Source organism: Pristis pectinata, chromosome 8 (genome assembly GCF_009764475.1).
Source record: "Pristis pectinata isolate sPriPec2 chromosome 8, sPriPec2.1.pri, whole genome shotgun sequence".
In the NCBI taxonomy this organism is placed as follows: Eukaryota; Metazoa; Chordata; class Chondrichthyes; order Rhinopristiformes; family Pristidae; genus Pristis; species Pristis pectinata.
In genome coordinates, this window is record NC_067412.1 from 15,658,866 (window position 1) to 15,682,551 (window position 23,686).

General features: G+C 39.5%; 1 protein-coding gene across 5 annotated transcripts in view; it reads right to left on the reverse strand.

Moving 5' to 3' along the window:
• Nucleotides 1–23,686, reverse strand: part of rhbdl1 (rhomboid, veinlet-like 1 (Drosophila)) — a 155,564-nt gene that overhangs the window by 109,822 nt on the left and 22,056 nt on the right. For 3 of the 5 annotated variants that reach the window (XM_052021843.1, XM_052021842.1, XM_052021844.1), the window contains exon 2: nucleotides 18,808–18,966. The exons of 1 other annotated variant lie outside the window; for it this stretch is intronic. In XM_052021843.1, the coding sequence (XP_051877803.1) occupies nucleotides 18,808–18,966 (159 nt within the window). Of the gene's footprint in view, nucleotides 1–18,807; nucleotides 18,967–23,686 lie in introns of those variants that run through there. One more of the 5 variants, XM_052021845.1, reaches the window with a different exon arrangement.

Below are 23,686 nucleotides of genomic sequence, written 5' to 3' on the forward strand. Positions count from 1 at the left end.
TCTGTTAAAAGAAAGCAAAATATTGGTCCTCCTTACAGAAACGAGCCTAAGAACTACAAGTCTGTTAATGACTGGTTGTTTTTCCTATTTTTCCTGGACATGTGCCTACAACACAACATTTGTAATGCAATAGCACAGACATTATGTTCTAACTTGGCAAAATTAATGAAAGGGTTTTGGCACACCAAAGTGCTCCGGATGCTAAGTTTATAAAGCTAGTACATTAGTGAAGTGATTAACAACAGTCTTATACTTGAATAAGAAGAGATTGTGCCCATCATTAGCCAACTAAGTTATAGAGAAATACTATTTTATGAAATCAATTATAGCTCAGAAATTAGGAGAAAAGACATCAGAAATAAAGTTGATGAAAGATTTTCCACATCATTACACTGCATCAGAAAATCAAGGAAATATTTTGTTTTAATTAGCAGTAAGTCCCTCACACTAATCATTTAGGGAATGGAGGATCAGAAATCACAGTCAGTTCTGTGAATTTATAGCCCAGGCCCCAATGAAAAGCTCTCCCTTGTACAGAGTGCTCTGTTGGATGACACAAACTACAGTAATAAAAATTGCTCCATCAAACAATCAGAAAAGATTTGAATCCAGCACAATGGTGGTTTCTCTTGAACTACTTCCACTGACAGCCACCTCCTTCACCACACATTTCAAATATTCCATCAGAAGCTTCCTGAATTTTACAAACAAGCACACAGATACCGAGATATACAGGGGCAGGAGAGCCAAAGCAATTTTACAGCCCATTTACCAGTTGGAAAATTGGTCTCTAGACAGTAATGGTGCTTTTAGTGGTGTTAGTGCAATGCTGTGCATTCCAAACTGAGTTTAGCACAGCAATAAATGTTTATCATACCTGAACTAAATGCACTAGTTTGGGAGGCAAATCTAATCACCTTAAGTAACTTTAGAAATTTGATGTACCTTTTACTACTAACATACATGCCAACTAAGAATATCACTGATACATCAAGGTCAGTACATTTACCTTCTAAATCTGTATTAGAATTTTCCATACAAAAACCATTTTCTCAGTATTTTCCCCATTTGACCTGATTATGCCCTCTGACACTTCATCTAAGTGCCTCAATTGCCAATTTAATCCCGGAAGTACTAGCCTTCATTCATTGGTCCAAAGCAAAGATAGTTTGGGAGATTGATTATAGATTCACCATCAGTATACAAGCCAGATATATTACAGAGAAATAACTGACAGAAAACTAGTAATGGACTTAATCTTTAACTTGCATTGGGAACAGTATAATGCCATACACTGCCAGCTTTTTTAAAAATTACATTTTCAACATTCCTGCAAACAAGTTGTTTAGAATTGGGTTTCCAGCAGTTGTTTAGAATTGGTTTTCTCCACAGATGCTGCCTAGCCTGCTGAGTTCCTCCAGCATCATCGTGTTTTTCAGCATCTAGATTCCAGCATCTGCAGTCCTTTGTTTCTCTGGTACTTCCTGTTACCTCATCACTGCACCAGTCATTATTCCAAATGTACAAACTTCACATAATTATAGTCATAGAAAATACAGCATGGAAACAGGTCCTTCGTCCCACTGGGTCCATGCCGACCATCAACCATTCATTTATATTACTCCTACATTAATTCCTACACTAATCCTATATTAATCCCATTTATTATTCTCCCCACATTCTCATTAACTTCCCCCCCCCTCCCCCCCCCCCCCTCCCCCCCCCCCCCCCGATTCTACCATTCACCTACATGCTATAGGCCATTTATAGTGGCCAATTAATCTACCAACCTGAACATCTTTGGGATGTGGGGAGGAAACGCACACAGTAACAGGGAAAACTTGCAAACTCCACACAGACACCATCAAAAGTTAGGATTGAAGCCAGGTAACTAGCACTGCAAGGCATTGACTCTACTAGCTGTGCCACTGTGCCCATGCATATTTATGCATTTATAACAATAAAAGACTCCTTCAATTTCCCATCAGCTCATTGGCTTTTCAATCTTAGCACCATCCAAGGTAGGAATATTTATATGCGTAGAAGTTGGATACTAATTTTTCCATTTTTTGTCTTCCATTTGGGAACAAGGATTAGGGGAATATAGAAGCATAGAAATATGTGGAATTGTTTGTTGCTCTTTGACTAACTGCGATCCAACATACTAAACAGAGAATTATATGTAATATGCAAGATATCCACACAAGTTAAAATTGGAATACAATGCACGCATCACTCACTCAAAGAGATAAATAACAATAAATATTTTTGTATGAGTAAAGATTCTGAAACTTTTCCTTTATCGCTTTCCTTCAAATGCCTTTCATAAAACCTTTCATTTTTTGCTTCATCAACACTGACAATACTTCCTTGATTTATTGATTGAGACGTCTTCAGGTTACACATAGAACATAGAACAGTACAGCACAGGAACAGGCCCTTCAGCCAACAATGTCTGTACTGAACAAATGTAAAGCGTCATTTAAATACAAGTTCTTGCCTTCTGTAACCCCAAATGTTTGTGCTGTGGAATCCTTTCAGCTCTTCCTGACTACATGTACTGTTACCTACAGATGCTTAATTCACTACATGCTGCAGGAATTTCAGCTGGTGAACAACCTGTATGTAACCAGCAAAATATAGGAAATTATTTAATCTGTGAAACTGACCATTAGAATGGAGGGCCATTGCGTCAATTGTTTCTCCATTGTATTGGTTGATCCTAATTTTATTTTCTAATTTTTAAAACCAATTTCTTTATTATTACTTTGATTTAGTTGCACTTTTAAAGGCTTAAAGATACAAAAGTTGATGCAACTAACTGATAATCTTGTTAACAACTTAAATCATCGTTTTTTGCCATATACCAAAGAAAACTAAAGAATAACCCAAAATAAAAGACAAAAAAAAGGCATAGGGTGCAAAAGCATGGAGGTCACGTTGAACATTCATAAAACAATGGTTAGGCAATAACTGGAATATGACATCCTATTCCATCTGCATACTTTAAAAGAATATGAAAACCTAAGGAAAGGCACAAAAGTGGAGTTGTCCTATGGAGTAAGGAAAGCTGAAAAGAATTTTCAGAGAAGTATAAAAGATCATGACAGATTTAGATCAGGTAAATAGAAAGTAGCTGTTACCACTAGAAGATGGTCTGAGAGGCAAAGGATACAGATTCAAAGTAATGGGTGAAAGGCATTATAAGGAAAAATACTTTTCTTTACACAGAGAGTGGCAACACATCTGAAATTCATTGGCTACAAAGGTGGTGGAAACAAAACCAATCAGAACTCTCGAAAGGGACTTAGATGGCAATGTGTGCAAAATAATTTGCAGGGTCATGGGACTGAATAGATTGCTGTATAATGACCTAGCAAAGATTCAATAAGCTAAATGGCTTTGTTTGTGGCACAACAGTTCTGTAAATCCATAAGCTAAAATGACTGATTAAGTCTGACTGCCCTGTAAGGTATCTGCTGAACAGTACAAATCACATATCCAAACCACTAATATCGGTCAAATAATATTTATTTCAGAATGGACACTAAGAAAAGTAGAGATTTTAACATTTGGAAAGAAAACCAGATGTGGTTTATCTATCAATATTCATGAGAGTTGCAAGATTTCATTCTGTTAATATAATTAGCAAAAATCTTTATGTACATTACAGGTTAATATTTTATTCAGGCATTCAATTTAGACAGAAACATTTACCATAGCACTTACTGGAATCAGATAAGTAATGTTTCTTAAGAATTCCAAATCAAAGAACCCAATTTTAAACAGAATGCATTTCTGGCAGGAAACTGCTCTGATGAATTGACTTTGCAAGAAGCAGAGGCAGCAGGAGCCGTGGGCAATTTTAACCAACTCACTTGACTCTTACAATGGGAGGAATCAGGTGCAGAATAGTTGACAGTAGCCATAAGTGGAAGGTACTGTTTAGGGAAGATTTTGTGGGAGAGAAATGAAGCAGTTTAGCCCAGCGAGATTTCCTTTGTGAGAACAGAAATATTTAAAGCGCGTCTTCTGTCCTCGGACCAACTGCAGACACACTTCTGCCTGGTTTGAAAGCTGTAGTAGTTTCTCCCCTTACTGGCCAAAAATTTATGAAGCTCCTGCCAGGTTTAAATGCGTGCCACATCTGCCTACAGAATCCTGCAGGTTAATATCAGAAATGATCATTAGAATACTCTTTTTAACTGCCCATCTACTGGGGAGAAGAATTAAAATCAACACATAATAATTTTAGGATCTGTGTTTCTTTGATTTACCATTGACAGACTTCTTTTTTGCACATACATTTTAATGAACATCTGCAATTTACTGACGTGGAATGATAATGGGCCACATAACTTGCTGACAAGATACAGATAATTTTACAAAAACTTTTTACAATGATACAATAGTTGAATAATTCAGAATCAAGGTTCCACAGACTCTGGAGAAGAGCAGAATTAGATTCCCTAACAAAGTGCTTTATATAATAGGTACTCCCCAATCACCTTCAGGGTGATGTTCCCAGACAGTCTGGTGCTTTGAGAACATGTGATGGTCTGCACAGCTCGTACTCCACAAATAGTATATAGTGTGTTTGGTAAGGTATGTCATGTAGGAAAATGGCCAATTGGCAAGACATAAGGAATTCACTCAGTATACATGTCTGGAATCTTATGGGTCTCTCCCATTTTTCACCTTAACTTTGCCAGCACCTTTAGTAGCCCCAGAGAAACTGAAAAAAAAATTTATTTTCTCACTTACACTATTTCTCTGAAGGTTACTATGAATTATACCCAGTAAATATAGATTCTCAGATGGCATTTAATAAGATATTACACAAGGAGTTTGTCAGAACAATTCAGCTCTAGATAAAAATGGAAGTTTAAACACATGGATAAAAGCTTGATTAATGTAGAAGAGTAAATGGGCTGGCTTAAAGCCAAGGAAAAAGAGTCAAGGAGTGGAGGTGGATTGGTGTTTTGAAGTTAGGAAACCTGAATAAACATGCTTCCCTCAGGGTCTGTTGAATTTAACAGTAGAACCTGCTTTCCAGTCTCCCTTTCCCAGCCTCAGCCAATCATAACGAGAGGCCACTGACATCAGACCAGAATTGGGCATGTAGAGGAGGAAGGGATAAGAGGATGGAATCAGGAATCACTGGAAGAGATTGGAAGAATCAATGGTAAAAGATGCCAGAGGCTTTGGGTGAGGTGAAGTGGAGAGCAATGTGCATGGGTGGTGATCGATAGGCCATGTGGGGAATGGGTGGAGCAAGGGAAAGTGAAAATGGCCCAGGAAAGAGATCATTTGATTGTGGAAGGTGGTAGTGGTGGTGGTGCAAAGTTCAGAAGAACTCAGAGGTGATCAGAATAGGTAGTGGAGTACCACCCTCTCTATCTCACACATACTCATGCACACAAAGCCAAAGTCATTCCCACTCAAATAAATTTAATGCCTTGAATCCCATCTACCCATCTATACACAGATAGTCAGTCACACATTCACACACATGTAGTCACTTACAAACTTTTCCACATATATAACATCAGTCACACCACCATGCAGCCTTGCATTCAGACATATGATGGTCACTCATTCTGTCCTTTCACTTATTGCCTTTCATGATGTCAGATCATCCCAGTGTTTATTAATCAATGATGTATTTAGAATCATGGCAAAAATGCACACAGTTAGGACACACTAACACCAATGACATAAATAAACAGATAATCTTTTGGTGAAATGACCGAGAAACAATGGCTTTTCAGCTGCTGAGCCCTCAGTGCAGGCTATTTTGCCAAGGTCAACATCAATATGAGGTTTTCTAGGCTATTCCAACTAAAAGTAAGGAAGCTGCAAATTTCACTTTTTTTGTATTGTTTTAATAAATGTGCTATTAGGACTGCAGCTATATATTTCAGTCATGAGATGCTTCTTAATGTCATCTGGTACTAATGTATTCATTAGCTTTGTAGTGATGTCATGATATCTTCTTGGTATTGCCACGAGTTGAAATATCACAGCCAAACTTTATATCGACTTCATTCTGAACTGATGTTGTAAATTAAAAGCTAATCTGAGATGGTGGTATTATAATATAATAGGAGCTGTGAAGGGACACAAAATTCTGTAGATTTATTCACATAAGAAATATGTACGTGGAATTATAATGGGTTTTCTCAAAGTTAAAAAACTAATTTTTGCTGGAAATCAGAGGGAACTCTTGCAGACATTTTGTGGCATAAAGTTAAGCAAAGACATGCAATCAGAGAACAAGAAATCCAATACAGAGAAATACAATATGAGTGTGCAAAACATAAACACAGCCATGATAAATCTTATTATCACATGGAAACACAATCCCCTGCAATTTCCACAGGGGTTTTGTTGCTGCTTCTTTAATAGGGAAATCACTGGAAATCCCAGGGAAATGTAGTAAATGGCACCTGCCATTTATCGCACGTTTTCACCATTTCACAGAAGTTAAAAAGCTACTGAACTATCACATAAACAAGTGTTGGTCTGCAAATTCTAGCTCAATGAGAAACCTTGGTTCTAGAGTGGAGACAACAAAAGTTGAAAGGTTTCCCATTCATCTTTTAGACTTGCTCCATTCCAGTGAGGAGCATGTTGGAAGTGATGTGCAATATTGCAGAAAAGATGACTGAAAGGTTAGAGCAATGGCAGACTTGCTTGACATCATTCTGCACTGGGATTGGATCTGTGTTGCACAGAGGTCAAGTTCAAATGATTGTTGACTCATTCATTAAAGCATATGGGAAAATGGGCCCTACACAAAATATCCATAAGAAAGAGATCCTCTACCAACCTGCATGATGCACATCACTGTATTCCAGAAATAAAGTACAGTACAGTGATGGTGCAGCAGTTAAATTACCAGACTAATATCCAGAGACCAGGGTTCAAGTCTCACCAATCACCTACTAATGGATGGCCACCTTGTGCTTCTGGTTCCAGACCCCATTTGAATCTTGGTCTAAAAAGAATCAAAGAGCTACATTCTAGAGCTGAAGTTAAGAGTGACTGCTTTTGATATCCAAGTAGCATTTGACAAAGTGTGGCATCAAGAAATCCTGGTAAAACTTAAGTCATGGGCATCAAGGAGTCATGCCATATACGAAGGAAGATAGCTGTCATTGCTGGAGGTCAATCATTGCAACACAAAGATATCACTTCAGAAGTTCCTCAGGTCTGTGACCTGGGCCCAACCATCCTCAGCTACTTAAACAATGATATTCTTTTAATCATAAGGTCAGAACTGGGGTTGTTCATTTTGATGTTTGCACAATGTTCAACTCATGCACAACTGCTCAGCACATGAGTCTGTCTGGTGCATGCCTCAATGTCTAGACAACTTTCAGGCCTGGGCTGAAAACTGGCAAATAAGATTTGCACCAGAAAAGTACCAGGCAATGACCATTTCCAACCCGAAAGAGTTTAAACACCTACCCAATTTATTAGGAAAGCTGAAAATACTCTATTTATGCAGTGGCTAGGAGAAAGTGCTTCTGATTAAGACAGCATTGCTTATTTTGGGTTTCCTGCCAGCTGGTGGCTCCCCTGGCCTAATCCCGGTACACAGTGGTTAAACTTCAGCCCATACAAATATTCCAGCATAAGTAGACACAGATTTACAGAGTCATTTACTAAACATTCAATGTTTATTTTTTAATTTAACACAATCCTTTCTCTTCTACCTTATTTGAAGTAGAAATGGAGGATACAGTTACAAGGCCCAATATTATTAAAGTCCCACCCAATATGGCAGGTACCTCATTTATCAATGTACAATGTACCACTTGTTCTCAACAGTAAATTTATTGGCTATGTAAGGCAATGCTGGGTTTAGTAGCACAAGAATCAGTATGCTTAAGATCCTGAATTGTCCATTCCCAGGGCTGAAAGAACATATAGTCCATGTTTCTATATTTATTCTGTTTCTCCTAGATTAGATTCTTTGAAGGAGGAGACCTGCTCTTCTTCCCCATCAGCACTCAAAGAATTCCTAGTCAGTATTCCATTTCCATGGGTGGTTAGCCCCTGAAAAAATATTGTAGTGTGTGCCTCACACATTTCCATAGTAACCGGCCTGAGAACTGCACTTGCTGAAGACAATTTCCATGAAACGTTAACATAACTTCAACTCCATAGAACTGTTGCCACACAAAATGAGCTCATTCAGCTGACTGAGTTCACAATAGTCCTATACAAGAGCAATCCATAACCCTGCAAATTCTTTCCTTTCAGATACTTATCCAGCTCTTTTTCAAATGCTTGAATTGATCTGCCTCCACTACTACCCCTGGCAGTGCATTCCAGAACATAACTACACAATGTATGTAAAAAAAATTTCCGTGTCGTTTTTAGTTTTTTTTAATCAATCACCTTCATTCTATACCCTGGAGTTCTTGACCCCTCTGTCAATGAGAATAACTTCTCTTTATCTACTCTATCTATACCCTTCATGATTTTAAGTACCTCTATTAGATCTCCTTGCAATCTTCTCAGTTTCAAAGAAAACAACCCCAGTTTCTCCAGTCGATCACATAAGTAAGTTGCCCAGCCTTTGAATCATTTAGTTAAGTGAAAAGTACAACAGATACACAGGCAAAAACTGAAAGAAGCGAAAGGTAACTTTACATAACACAAAATGAATGACAGCAGGAGAAATAAATGATACCAGTTAGGTACAGTCTTTTCACCATTCAAAACTGAAAAGTAATCCATATTGATGGAGATGAGTGGAGTGGAACCAGAGTGTTAATATAGTAGAATCATTCAATCAGAGGAATCCTTCAACTAACAATGATTGCAGCCAAAACTCCCACCGAGTATACCTGTTTCCTCCAATGTTTTCGAAAAGGCTGCCTGGGTCCTTTCAGGATGATCAGGGATAGCTTTAAAGACATGAGTTTCCAGTGAGAGGACAGAGTACTACACGCAAACCCTATTTCTATTGAGCTGGGAAGTGGAATATCTGTGCCAGAGCTATAAGTGGTTGTTACCGGTTACTTTAACTCCTTAAGTATTTATTTTATCTGCTTTTTGATATATATGTAAAACATACAAGTTCCAGAAAAGCTAAATCCTGACCATGACCAACATATCTTTCTTTTCAATGTTCAGTTTGGCCTCTGCCAGGACCACTCAGCTCTAGAATTTATTACAGCCTTGTACCAAATAAGACATGTAAATAAATGAATATTCTCCACTAAGTGGAATTAAATTTAATACATATGATGCTCATAGTGGTCTTTAGGAGCCATTCATTTTACTTCCGAGGTTAGATCTCCTCACAGTAGCATCCAAGTTTTATCAATGATCTTCACTCCACTATATCAGAAGTAGGAATGTTTAGTGATGATTCCAAAGTGTTCAGTCCATACATGACTCCTTACATGCAGCAAAACCTGGACAATATCTATGCTTGGGTATTGTGAATTGGGGGGCCTATAGAAGTATAGAATACTCCTCTATTGGGAGTATTCAATAGGTCCCCCGATAGCCACCGGGACACTGAGGAGCAGAACAGATGGTAGATTTTGGAAACATGCAAAAATAACAGGGTTGTTGTCATGGGAGACTTCAACTTCCCTAATATTGATTGGCACCTACTTGGTGCAAAAGATTTAGATGGGGCAGAATTTGTTAGGTGTGACCAGGAAGGATTCCTGACACAGTTTGTGAACAGGCCGACTACAGAGACGCCATATTGGATCTAGTACTAGGCAATGAACCTGGTCAGGTGACAGACCTCTCAATGGGTGAGTATTTAGGAGATAGTGACCACAACTCCCTGACCTTCAGCATAGCCATGGACAAGGATAGGAGCAGACAATATGGGAAAGTTTTTAATTGGGGGACAGCTAATTACAATGGTATTAGGCAGGAACTTGGGAGCGTAAATTGGGAATAGATGCTCTCAGGGAAATGCACAGCAGAAATGTGGAGGCTGTTTAGGGAACACTTGCATGGGGTTCTGGATAGGTTTGTCCCACTGAGACAGGGAAAGGATGGTAGGGTAAAAGAACCATGGTTGACAAGAGAGGTGAAACATTTAGTCAACGGAAAGAAGGAAGCATACTTAAGGTTTAGGAATCAAAAATCAGGCAGGGCTCTTGAGAATTATAAAGTATCCAGGAAGGAGCTTAAGAAGGGACTTAGGAGAGCTAGAAGTGGACATCAGAAGGCTTTGGTGAGTAGAATTAAGGAAAACCCCAAGCTGTTCTACATATACGTGAAGAACAGGAGGTTGACTAGAGTGAGGGTAGGACCACTTAGGAATAAAGGGGGAAACGTGTCTGGAGGCAAAGGAAGTAGGGAAGGTCCTTAATGAATACTTTGCTTCAGTGTTCACGAGGAAGAGGGACTTTGATGAAAGTGAGGCAGCATAGAACAGGCTAATGTGCTGGAGATGTTGAGGTTAAGAAAGGGGTAGTGCTGGAGCTTCTGAAAAACACTAGGATAGATAAGTCCCTGGGGCCAGATGGGATGTACCCCAGATTACTATGGGAAGTGAGGGAATAGATTGCTGGGACGTTGATGATGATATTTGCGTCCTCCCTGGCCACAGGAATGGTACAGGGGATTGGAGGATGGCAAATATTGTTCTGTTGTTCAAGAGAGATAGTAGAGATAATCCTGGGAATTATAGACCAGTGATTCTTATGTCAGTGGTGGGCAAGCTATTGGAGAGGATTCTTAGGGACAAGATTTATGAGCATTTGGAGAAGCATAGTCTTATTTGGGGATATTCAGCATGGTTTTGTGAGGGGCAGGTTGTGCCTTGCAAACCTAATTGAGTTTTTCGAGGAAGTGACAAAACAAATTCATGAAGGTAGAGCGGTGGATGTGGTGCATATGGACTTGAGTAAGGCATTTGAGAAGGTTCCCCATGGTAGGCTCATCCAGAAAGTCATGAGGCATGGGATCCATGGAGACTTCACTGTGTGGATTCGGAATTGGCTTGCATGCAGAAGGCAGAGGGTAGTAGTAGATGGAGAGTATTCTGCCTGGAGGTCAGTGACTAGTGGTGCTCTGCAGGGATCTGTTCTGGGACCCCTACTCTTTGTGATTTTTGTAAATGACTTGGATGAGGAAGTAGAGTGATGGGTTAGTAAGTTTGCAGATGACATGAAGGTTGGAGGTGTTGTGGATAGTGTGGAAGGCTGTCATAGGTTACCACGGGTTATAGACAGGATGCAGAGGTGGGCGGAGAAATGGCAGAAGGAGTTCAATCTGGAAAAGTGTGAAGTGATACACTTGGAAGAATGAACTTAAAGGCAGAGTACAAGGTTAATAGCAGGATTCTGAGCAGTGTGAAGGAACAGAGGGATCTTAGGAGTCAAAGTCCATAGATCCCTCAAAGTTGCCGCACAAGTTGATAGGGTGATTAAGAAGGCATATGGTGGGCTGGCCTTCATTAGTCGGGGGATTGAGTTCAAGAGCCACGAGTTAATGTTGCAGCTCTATAAGATTCTGGTTAGACCACACTTAGAGTATTGTGTTCAGTTCTGGTCACCTCACTATACCAAAGCCGAGTGAAGAGCTAGTGAGATTGCATCCGTTGTAGACCTGTTGTGGCAGTAGGCAAATTGCAGTGGGCCCAGGTCCTTGCTCAGGTAGGAGTTAAACCTAGCCAAGACCAACCTCTCAAAGCACTTCATCACAGTAGATGTGAGTGCTACCGGGCGATAGTCGTTGAGGCAGCTCACCCTGCTCTTCTTGGGCTCCAGTATGATTGCTGCCCTTTTGAAGCAGGTGAGAACCTCCAACTGCAGCAGTGAGAGGTTGAAGATGTCTTTGAACATTCCAGCCAGTTGGTCGGCACAGATTTTCAGTACCCTGCCAGGTACACTGTTGGGGCCTGACGCCTTGCAAGGGTTCACCCTCTTGAACAGTTTTCTGATGTTGACCTCCAAGACAGAGATCACAGGGTCACCAGATGCTGTGGGGATTCACACAGGTGTAGTGTTATTTTCCCTTTCAAATGATACATAAAAGGTGTTGAGCTCATTGGGGAGTGAAGCATCGCTGCCATTTATGCTGTTAGCTTCACCTTGTAGGAAGAAATGGCATGCAAACCCTGCCACAGCAGTTGTGCATCCAATTGTATCTCCAGCTTCACTCGGAATTGCCTTTTCGCACTCACGACGGCCTTTAGTAGGTCATATCTGGACTTCTTCTGAGGTTCTGGATTGCCGATTTTGAATGCCACCGATCTAGCCCTCAGCAGACTGAGAATCTCCTGGTTCATCCAGGGCTTCTGGTTTGGGAAGACCTGGTATGTTTTTGAAGGCACACACTCATCCACGCAGGTTTTGATGAAGTTAGTGACAGCTGGGGCATATTCATTTAGATCTGATGATGAATCCTTGAATATGGTCCAGTCTACCGATTGAAAGCAGTGCTGTAAACGCTCCTCCACCTCCCTTGACCATACCTTCCTGGTTCTCACCACTGCTGAGGAGGTCCTCAGTCTTTGCCTATATGCTGGGAGTAGAAGTACAGCCAGGTGATCAGACTTACCAAAGTGCAGGTGTGGGATGGCACGGTAAGCATTCTTGATGGTGGTGTAACAGTGATCAGGTGTGTTGGCTCCTCTGATTCTACAGGTGACATGTTGGTGGTAGTTTTTCAGAGACTTTTTCAAGCTAGCCTGGTTGAAGTCCCCTGCGATGATCGGGAAGGCTTCAGGGTGCGCTGTCTCATGACTGCTGATCACTGTGCTCAGTTCCTCCAGTGACAGCGTGATGTTTGCCAGGGGTGGAATGTACTTCACCCAGGACGACGGCGGAGAACTCCCTCAGCAGATAAAATGGACGACACTTGACCGCCAGATGTTCCAGGTCAGGGGAGCAGGACTGAGACAGAACTGCCACGTCTGTGCACCACGAAGAGTTAATCATGAAGCAAACGTCACCACCTCTGCCCTTACCTGATGCCGCGGTCTAGTCCATGTGGTGAATGGTGAAGCCCTCGGGCTGGAGCGCTGTGTCTGGAGTGCTGGGGGTGAGCCATGTCTCTGTGAAGCAGAGTACACAACATCCCTGATGTCCCTCTCATACTGCAGTCTTGCTCTGAGGTCTTCAATTTTATTTTCCAGAGACTGTGCATTAGCCAGGAGGATGGTAGGGAGGCGGGGCCTTAGGTCCCTGTGTTTCAGTTTTACCTGCAGCCCTGCCCTGCAGCCACGTTTTCTGAAACAATGGAGACATTATGTTCTGGAGGAGAGATGGAGGGGATGAGGGCAGGGGTCACCATTAACCAGAAATTCAAGCAACTACATTAATGCCATACTTATAACAACAAATCAGAGGATGGGTATTCTGGCAATGGGAACCCCTCTTCCCAACTCTCTTACTCTCCCTGCCACCTACAAGACACAAGCCATAAGTGTAAAGAATACTGTCCAATTATCTGGGTGGATGGATGCTAAAATGCTCAAGAACTCAACACCATCCAAGGCAAAACAATCTCGTTGTTTCCCATGCTATCCACCAGCTTAATTATTAATAACGTTCAGTGCCAGTGTCCTGTGACTATAGAATGCAGCATTGCTATGCATCTCCCAAAGCCATAGTCCCATCATCAAGAACAATGGAAGCATATGACTGGGGACACCATCACTCCCAATTTTTATTCTAATTATTAGGCAAATGAAAATTGCATCATCATTCCTTTATGATCATTGTATCAAATTTCTACAACTACTGTATTCGAAGGAGTACCTTTCATCATGTGGCTGGTAGCAGCTCAAAAAAAGAGGCTAGCTGATATCTTCTCTAAAATCACTAGGGATGTGCAATAAATGCTGTCCTTGTTAGCAATGTCCATCCCCAAGAATAAATTTTTAAAAATAATTTTACACACTAAAGCATCATTGTGAGCTTAGAACTGCATAGCTGCTGTTTCAAATGAACCAACTAGTACAGTCAATTTAGGTTGGATACAAGAATAAACTAACTAACCTTTAAGATGAGATACCCAATGAGAAGCATCTCTACAGCAACTCTAAGAAGGTCTCATTGCCGTACTTGAAACGTGGTGAAGTTGAGGGAGAGGATGAGGAAGGAAAACTGTGTGCGTCTGAGATGGGAAAGTTTGTAGTTGCCAGAAAGAATTCAAGAGAATTGGGTCAAGCATTAAAATGTTTAGCTATTCTTGAATAACAGAGGTACAGGCAAAAAGCATAAGTCATAAACTTATATTGTTGAAAAAAATAACCAAGGCATCAAAATAGCCTAAAAATATTTTCTCCATTAAAAAAGAGAATAAACTGTGAATGCTGATGGGAATTCATTTAAATTCAATTTGTACTTGTTCAAAAGCTCATGAAGAGCTGAGTCTAATTCAGCATGTTGGCAGCGGTGTTAGTCTGCTAAAGAAAGAGCTAATATTAAATAGATAAATAGTTTAAAAAAAGGGGTAGAATTTCTGCAGAGGTTCTTTTATCCTCTTGCATCCAACCTAAATTGACTGTACTAATTGGTTCATTTGAAGCAGCAGCTATAGCTCCAGCAAAAAGCTAGAACTAGGACAAATATTTGTCCAGAGTTCCTACAAATCCCAGACCATAGTAATAGAGGAATACAAGGGAACGAAGCCTGAAGAATTTATGTGCCAAAAAGCATTTGATGCATTCTGTACCTCAGTGGTTCACTTATAGTACATTTTAAGGCAGCTTAAGTGTTAATTGATCTCTAATTATAATCAGGGGTGGGGGGCAGAATGTCTGTGCTTTGATCATCCCCTTGAAAGGAGTAATTTTTCAAAGGAAAATAATTCCAGTAATGTCATGAAAATAGCTCCATATCTGGTAGCCAATGGATAGTTCAAATGCAGGTGGATGCTCTACTCACTGATCTGTCAAAACTGCGTCAGGAGCCCTTTGTACGTCATGTACTACCATTAGCAAATGAAAAGCAAGTTCTTGCCTAAAGCAGATAGGTCTGTAGGTTGCCGATACAAGGACTCTGACCAAAATGGCAGCAGGATAAATTAGAATGGGAATGGGGTAATAAGCATATTGTTGCGTTTCTGTGGCACTACTACCCCATTACAACTGAGTGAGGGAAGTGAAAATCAACATCATGGAATTTAGGGCAGTGGATATGTGTTCTGCAGTGGCATTAGTGAAAATACTGAACTTCATTTTCCAAAATCTCATTTTTCCTAGCCTAAGACGAAACAAAAAGGGTTAATAACTGATTTCTGGGTCTTTTCTGGCATCAGATCATATTTAAAATTGTGTCATGTCCATATGTGGGCAAGGCCCCATTTCAATATTATTTATGATATCTCCCCATGTATCAGGAGTGCCTGGTGTGCAAATGCAACATTGAGTTCAGAACAAAGCATTACAGAGATAGAAGCCTGAATATTGGAGTACTCCTTCCACCAAATGTATGGAGAAGCATAATAATGTCTCCTTTTAATGAATTGGAGCTGTTTCTACACAATATGGGTTTGGAGCACATCCTCACTCCAGACAGGTTTACTTACCAACATTTTTCTCCTCAGTCTCTAGTGTACAAAATTACATACAAGAGGCAGCAAACTTGAGTAAATAATTGTCACAGAGGCAACAGCAAAAAAATATTGAAATGTCACAGTTTCAGCTTCAAATTATCAGATAAATAAGAGTAAGTAGACTTTTCCTAGGGACAAAAGCTAGGAAGCTAAAACAATCTAAGTCCAAATGTTACGGAAGAAGATGACTTGGGTAGTACAACCTAAATTTCTCTTGTTATTTGGGTCATCGATGTTTCGGGTCAAGACCGAAAAAATTGACTGTCCATTTCCTCTACAGGTGCTGCCTGACCAGCTGAGTCCCTCCAACAGCTTGTTTTTTGCTCCAAAATCCAGCATCTGCAGTCTCTTGTGTCTCTGTCTTCTCTTGTTATTTAGTGTTTCTATTCTCAGCTTATTATCTGCATAAATGTATGTAATTTTCTGTAAATTATTTAAGAGATGTTTAACATTACTGTAATCCTTAATTTAAAAGAAACTTCTTTTGGACTTTTTGCAGTGACAGCAACTCTCACAATGGAACTAAGTGTTCTTAATAATGGTTTCTATTTGCCAGACATGTGTAAAGTTTTGCATCTGAATACTTCTCTGTTGAATGTGACTGGTGAGGTTTCCCTGTGCAATCCAATTGATCTATTGTGTATTACAAAAGAGACGACTGCAGTTTGTTTCTATTCCTGGCCTTGCATCTCTCATTCAGTTCCCCAAACACAAACTTTAGAACTGAATGCAGAGGATCATGCACTTCTCTCCCTCAGCTGAGTATTTGCCTTCTTTGATTTAATGAATTATTGATCGGCACTTTAAAGTCATCTTTAATACTATTTGCAAAGGATACATTTTTTTAATAATACCCAATTCTGTATGATTCTGTATTTAACAAGTACATTTCCCATTTTGCTACCCTTGGATATTTCAGGGCTTGGAGTGCAGAATCCGATTTTCACAATGACCCTATTCTGAACTCCAGTACTTCACTGTGAATGTGATTCAGTCTTTTAGCAACAATCTCCTGAGAGGTTCCTGGAGTCTTAACCCATATGAAGAAGAAAAAAAACAATTTTAAAAAGCTGGCAATTGTTCAAAGACACATTATAGCTACTCAGAACAGACCCAACAGGCATGGGTGAAGATATTTCAAGCTTGTACTAGTTTCTGGAGTAGAACAGGTAGCGCAATCCCAATGCACGCTGATGATCTCAGCCTCAAGCTGAACTGAAATTGGACCTAGGGCTTCATTTGCATTGGAGTGGAAACATCAATTGGATATTCCAATGCAGCTCACCAGTTGAGACCTGACCAAGCCTTGTCAGCTCCAATGTCAAGCAGGCCTACGGGTAGCTCTCAGAGCAATTGAGAAGCAAAGTGGAAGAGAGAGCGCATGGTCAGCATTTTCAAAGGGGGGGGGGGAGGCACTTCAAACATCACTCTTTAGGGCAATTTAGGCAATGAAAACTAGATCAACTGTTCAGCATGTGAGCTATGCAACCCATCAAAAAATAGTGCCTTGCACATGGAGAATTCATCAGGAAATAAATCAGCAGCCTGCACTCTTCCAAGGAAGATTGTGATCCAAAGTTTGGCTCTCTTTACTCTCCCTGCACCACCAATGGTGATTTAATGTACAAAATATGTGTATAACATGATTCAGTTTCTCCTCCATGGACAACAGCTCTTTTCTACCTAGTGGTAAATCTGAGCACTACACAAGGCCTGCTGCCTGAGTATTAATGCACTTCTGAATGCATTCAAACAAAATGGTTTAAAATCCATTCAATCGAGAATGCATAAAAGGTGGGACAGTGGTGTAATGGTTTAGTAAATTGCAATTGCAAGACAAACTTGCAAATCCAGCACAGAGAGAATGTTCTTCAAGTTGTGTGTAGTGGCATAGCAGGTGCTACTGCTGCCTCACAGCTCCAATGACCATGATTCAAACTCGACCTCCAGTGCTGTTTGTGTGATGTTTGCACATTCTCATGTGACTGCATGGCAACACCAAAAACAAATATTTGGGTGCTCTGGTTTCCTCCCATACCACATACCAAAGATGTATTGATTGGTAGATTAATTTCCTACTGTAACTTACCCCGGTATAGTTGGGTGATAAGAAGATCAAGTTGGAGTTGATGTGCATGTGAGAGACAAGAGGTTATTGGAAACTAATTGTGGGAGAGAATGCTCTGACAGCTAGCATAGATTCAATGGGCCAAATCACTTTATTTCTATGTAGTAAGAAACTAGGAAAAATATATTAAAACCAGTAAGAACTGTGGGCAATCAGGTTCAAATAGGAGAGATATTTAACAGGGAGCTTTCCTTTACTGTTGCAAGAGTGAAAATCCATTTTATTCACCAGCACTAACACTGCAATCAAACATTTGAAGTTGATACCATAGTGCAAACTTGGTGAAATTATGCTTCCTATTGAAACCTTGCTACTTAGGTATACAATCAGAAAATCAGGGCTACAGTGCAATTTTATCTTCATCTGGCATTCCCACCTGCTAAGCCTCTTTCAGGAGCTCAGCCTCACTTAATTTTTCCCTGGCATCTCTTGCGGTAACATTACAGACAAGCTGTTTTGTTGCCCTGTTCCTTCTGGAAATTAAGTTCCTGTGAATTAGGCACCTTCTGCTATCATGTACACATCATTTTTCTATAATCTTGCACATTAAGTCAGAGGAGTGAAATTTTGTTCTTTAGGGCTGGCAGATAATTTGCTAGCACCCATTTTGCTTCCCTGCCAATGTTCAATTTCACCCTCAAATGCCAGCAATATAGTTAAAGCAATGAAGGCTTCATTACACTTAGCTCCCTGCTTCATCAGCTCTTCAACCAGCAGATGACATGAAGATCACCACTGGTAAAAATGTCAACAGCAAGTTGTGTGCAGTAAGACCCATAAAAACAAATGGAAGCATTGTATCAAATAACAGTTTAAAATCATTGCAGTGAATGTTTCTGTCAGAATACATGCACTTACATAGTTATACAACACACCATTCAGCAACTTTTAAAAAATCAACCAATTTAGTTCAAAATCACATCAGTGCACCTGTGATAAACAAAGCAACCAAGGAAAGGAGATAAAAATTGTACCCTTCATAAGTCTGTTTTCACTTTATGGTATCCTATATCATCTCTCATGCTCATAACTTGTATCTCTACATTCAGTTCACAGTGGTATCAATCAATAACATGGCTCACTTTGGCACTGTGCCAAATTTTCTGCATAAATTTGTTACTCACCAGGTTGACAAACTCGTGGTAGCAGATCTGGCCCTGTTCATTGCTCTGTACAAGAGCAAACAGCATCTCAAGTTTCGTAGGATCCAGCTGTAATTCATGGCTCTGAAGCAGATTGGAAAAGTGCTCCACAGCAATGAAACCAGTATTCTCCGGATCAAGCTGAAAGACATATCAAGGAGGAATTATTAAAGCATGTTTGACTGTTACTGTTTGTTATTTTGCTTAACTTTGTCATCTCACTATCACTGACTTGTTATTGCACGGGAAGCTGCCACTTCACTCATCGAAGCTGAAGACTAATTTTAAATCATTCCTTCCCTTCAACTTCAGCTAGTAACATGATACACTAAATCTTAAAAGCCTTTGTTAATGTTATATCCAATTAGTGCCCAATCCAGCTTTGTTTACTCTTAAGTATTCCTTTTTCGCTTGGGGATAGACAACACTTTCAGTTGGCACTCCCTGGAGAGCCAATTGAAAATGGGATCTGGCCTTGTGGAAAATCATGGCAAAGACCTACATCCTTCCCCAAAAACAACTAATCAGCAAATTTAAGGAATTATGGATGGCTATACTTACACAACCCACCCACTAAAAACCATAAGCCCATACTCCATTACATGATCACCAATAAATAAAATGAATATCTTATTTTCTCATCAATAGAACATGAGGAAAAAAATCCTCATATGAGTTATGCAAGAAATATATGTATATGCCCTCTTCCTCCTCGGCTATGATGCTCTACAGACACAGGAAAGAATGACTTACAAATATCATCAGAGCCAGAGAGGAATATGCACACTATCTCAACTAACTCACAAAACTTAATTTGTATTTTTTTTAAATTACATTACTGTAATACTAAGCAACATCTTTGAATCACCAGTGTAATGTGATGAATTAATCAATGATAATCAGGGTGGCAGCTGACATATTTTAATTAGTTTCAGCATCTCTAGGTTACAGAAAAAGAACAAGCTGGGTTCTTCCAGTAACACTGATGGAAGTGTATTAAATAGAACTCCCTCCAGAAACCTTGCCATCGTTCCATCTCTTTACTCCTTTGACCTACTTATTCAACTCAGTCTGCAGCCATCTGACCTAATATATCCTTATTTGCCTCAATATCAAGTTTTGTATGATAATAGTCGTCAGATGTTATATAAGTGTAAGTTGTCATTCTTGTAGATGTCAAGTTAGATAATGCAGAGCTTAGATATAATAGCCTGTGATTACACACCCTTAATGGTTTAGTCCAGGCTCACGTAGAAAGAATCACGATGTAATTACCATGAGTGAAATACCAATATAACATTCCATGAAATCTCACCACAATATGAATGTCCTTCAAAAAAGGAGAAAGCAAGGAAGTTAGGAGATAAAATGCCCTAACAAATTTCATTTTGCTGTGTAGGTCTAGCTAGAATCATGCTCATTCATCAATTACCATGACAACAAATAGTATTTGACAAGAAACACAAAGCGCCACCCACATAAAAGTCATTTTCTACTATTGTCTTTATTTTTTTAACTAATGGTCTAGATTCTTCTATGCCCAGAGTGATAAAAATATTGCGCAAGCAATCTAAGAAGGCATGGAGGAGCTCTTCTTTACATGAGCAGCAAGAAAATGAAGAGTTTAAAATGAGGCATACAACACTTTAAATATGAAATGGATATTTTGGCAGAAATTTAGTTCACATATATGTTTGATTTTAGTAAAGATACAACTAGTTTATAATCTGGTTTGTGGCCAGGTCTAACTAAAATGGGAGTTCAGGTTCAGTCTGCTTTTTACCTTGATTTCTAGACATTTTATCTGGAAAATATTCATTTCCAAACACTGGCTTGGCTCACATTTTGGGCTAGGTTACAGACATTTCTGCATGAAGTATTCACGAACATTTGGGTTGTCATGCACATTAGTTTCTTCCACCCAGGCGTTCATACGGCTGCTCTGCAAAACGCTGAACATTTTGACTGGGATCCCCTTAGGCAGGCCAGCAGCTCTCTGGTCAACATCATGCCCTTGATTGTGTGAAGTGCAAAATACACATCATTTGAAATGGCAACAGAAGGCTCCAAGTGAGGTAGCATAAAGTTGCTGTTCTCTGGGGCAATTCAACATGCTGCAGCATTTTTCTACTATATTTAACATAACAATGATCATTGTTGTTGTGTAGTTGCTATAGATTATTTTTAAAAAAACACTTTCACCTCACTGCTTTCAGTAGATTTTACATTGCATATTTCTGAATCTTCTTATATCTGATTAACATGAATAGGTTTTCTCAGGATGTCTTTACAGTTGCTAGAATTACACATGTTTATAATATCAACATGCATGCTCTTATAAGTAGCTCAGTTGTGAAATCTGGAATATAAAAGACTTTATATAATTATGTAGTACATCTTGCAGCACATATCTAGAATGACATTTACAACAAAATCTTTGTTTCAGGAGGCCAAATGTACAAACAATGCTGTTCATAGTAAGCAAGAATTAACATACCCTATTCTTCCTCATGTAATTATCTTGCTTCCTTTTAAAGGAATCACAATTATTCTATGTGGCACTAAGTTCCATATTCTAACTGGATTGAAGAGATCATGGCCACACTCAAGGACAGAATTGAGTTTTGTTATTAAGACCATGGACAAAGATGTTACATTTGAGAAACTGTTAATTTCAATGCCTTTACAAATGCCGAAAGTAAAATGATAATATAGCAGAGCTTTTAAGAGATTATTTCAATAAAATTAAATTGTTTTACACAAATTTATTTTGTAAATTAATGAGTAATACCTTAGGGAAAATAATTATTTTACCAAGACAACTAACATGATTAAAACAGGAAACACATACAACAAAGGGAAAAGAATTGCATAAGTTATTTGATTATCTTCCTATTTCTGTATTCTTCTATTTCATGGTAGTAAAAAGTAATCTCAGGGATGGTTTCTAGTCATAGTGTCTCTCAAGGATTCATGCCATTCATTTGATTTAATTCTTGAAAGTTGTAGGCCAATAGTAAAGACTCCAAATTAAAGAATTGAGACCAGGGCCTTAAAAACCTGAAGCCAACTTTACAACTTGATGCATAATACAGGAAGTCCCCGGATTATGAACGAGTTCCATTTTCGAGTCTGTTCATTAGTCGAATTTGTATGTAAGCTGGAACAGTTACGTACAGTTCACATCTAGCGTCAATTAGTCAAATGTTTGTCTTAGTATATATTTTACCTAAAACATCATACATTTACGCTTTGAAGCCATGATTATGGCGTGGCGTTGTTCTCCCTCAGGCCGATGAACCACTTAAAACGAGCAAAGTAGTCTGCCTGTTCGTTAGTACGAACCATTGTGTGTAACTCGATTTTTTAAAAATAATAGGCTTTACAGAGGTCAGTTCATAACTACGGGCGTTCGTAACCCGGGGACTTCCTGTATTTCAAATTATCAGTATTTTCAGGAAATAATGCAGTTGCCTGATACAAGTCATAGAATTATACCTGGATGATCTGATTTCCATACACATGCAAGCCACCATGATGAAAAGATGTCCAGCTAATTGCTCCATGTTATTTTAGAAGGGCTACAGAGCCAAAGAAAAAGCTATTAAAAATAATACAAGAAACAATGCAACTGAAGAAAAAAAGCTCCACTGAAAGGCATGAAAAGGATCAAGATCTAGTAATCACCCCATTCTTTTGCTAGTGAACTAAAGGTTATAAATACTTAGTGGATACAACTTGAAAAGGAAAACAGTGAATAAAGCTATAAAGGGAACAAAGAGTTATGGGAAAATACTCAATTGCTAAGGAAAAAGAAACTCTGGTTGAGCCTGTTAAGAGGATTTCTTTTTGCAACATCACCTATTGTGTTCACACATATACAAAAGTATTCGTAAGCAGACTAACTGGTAAACTTGAACCTTATTCAATCTGGCATACAGGTTTAGAATGTCCATGTATAATAATGTATTCCCAAATAGCTGGTCAAAAAGTTAACCTGATCAAAAGGAACAACATTAAATACTCTCCAGTCTTCTATCTCACCCGTGGCTAAAGATGATGCAAAAATCTCAGTCAGATCCTCAGCAATCTCTTCCCTTGCTTCCCAATTACACCCTGGGATAGATTTTATCAAGCCCCGGGATTTTGTCCACCAATATTTCTGACACTTCCTCTTTCCTAATACACACATTCCAGACTATCAATGTACATCTATAAGACCATAAGACATAGGAGCAGAATTAGGCCATTTGGCCCATCAAGTCTGCTCCACCATTCAATTATGGCTGACTTATTTTTCCCTCTCAACCCCATTCTCCTGCATTCCCCCGTAACCTTTGATGTCCTTACTAATCAAGAACCTATCAACCGCCACTTTAAATATACACACAATGACTTAGCCTCCATGGATTCACCACCCTCTGGCTAAAGAAATTCCTCCTCATCTCAGTTCTAAAGGGACGTCCTCTTACTCTGAGGCTGTGCCCTCCAGTCCTAGACTCTCCCACTACTGGAAACATCCTCTTCACGTCCACTCTATCCAGTCCTTTCAACATTTGGTAGGTTTCAATGAGATTTCCCTCGTCCTCCTAAACTCCAGTGAGTACAGGCGAGTACAGGCCAGCAAGTACACCCCCCCAACTCTCCTTCCTTCTCCCTAGCGAATACTGGCACAAAGTATTTATTCAGGACACCATACATATTCCCTGCATTTCACAGCTTCTATAAGTCTCTGTTTTTTTTCTCTAAATGCCCTCATTCTCAACTTGCTGGCTTGGTAAACAGTGGCTGGACAAGGCCTTATCAATCAGCTGGGAGATAACCTTCTGTTGTAAAACTGAGCCCGGGACTACACTGGAAG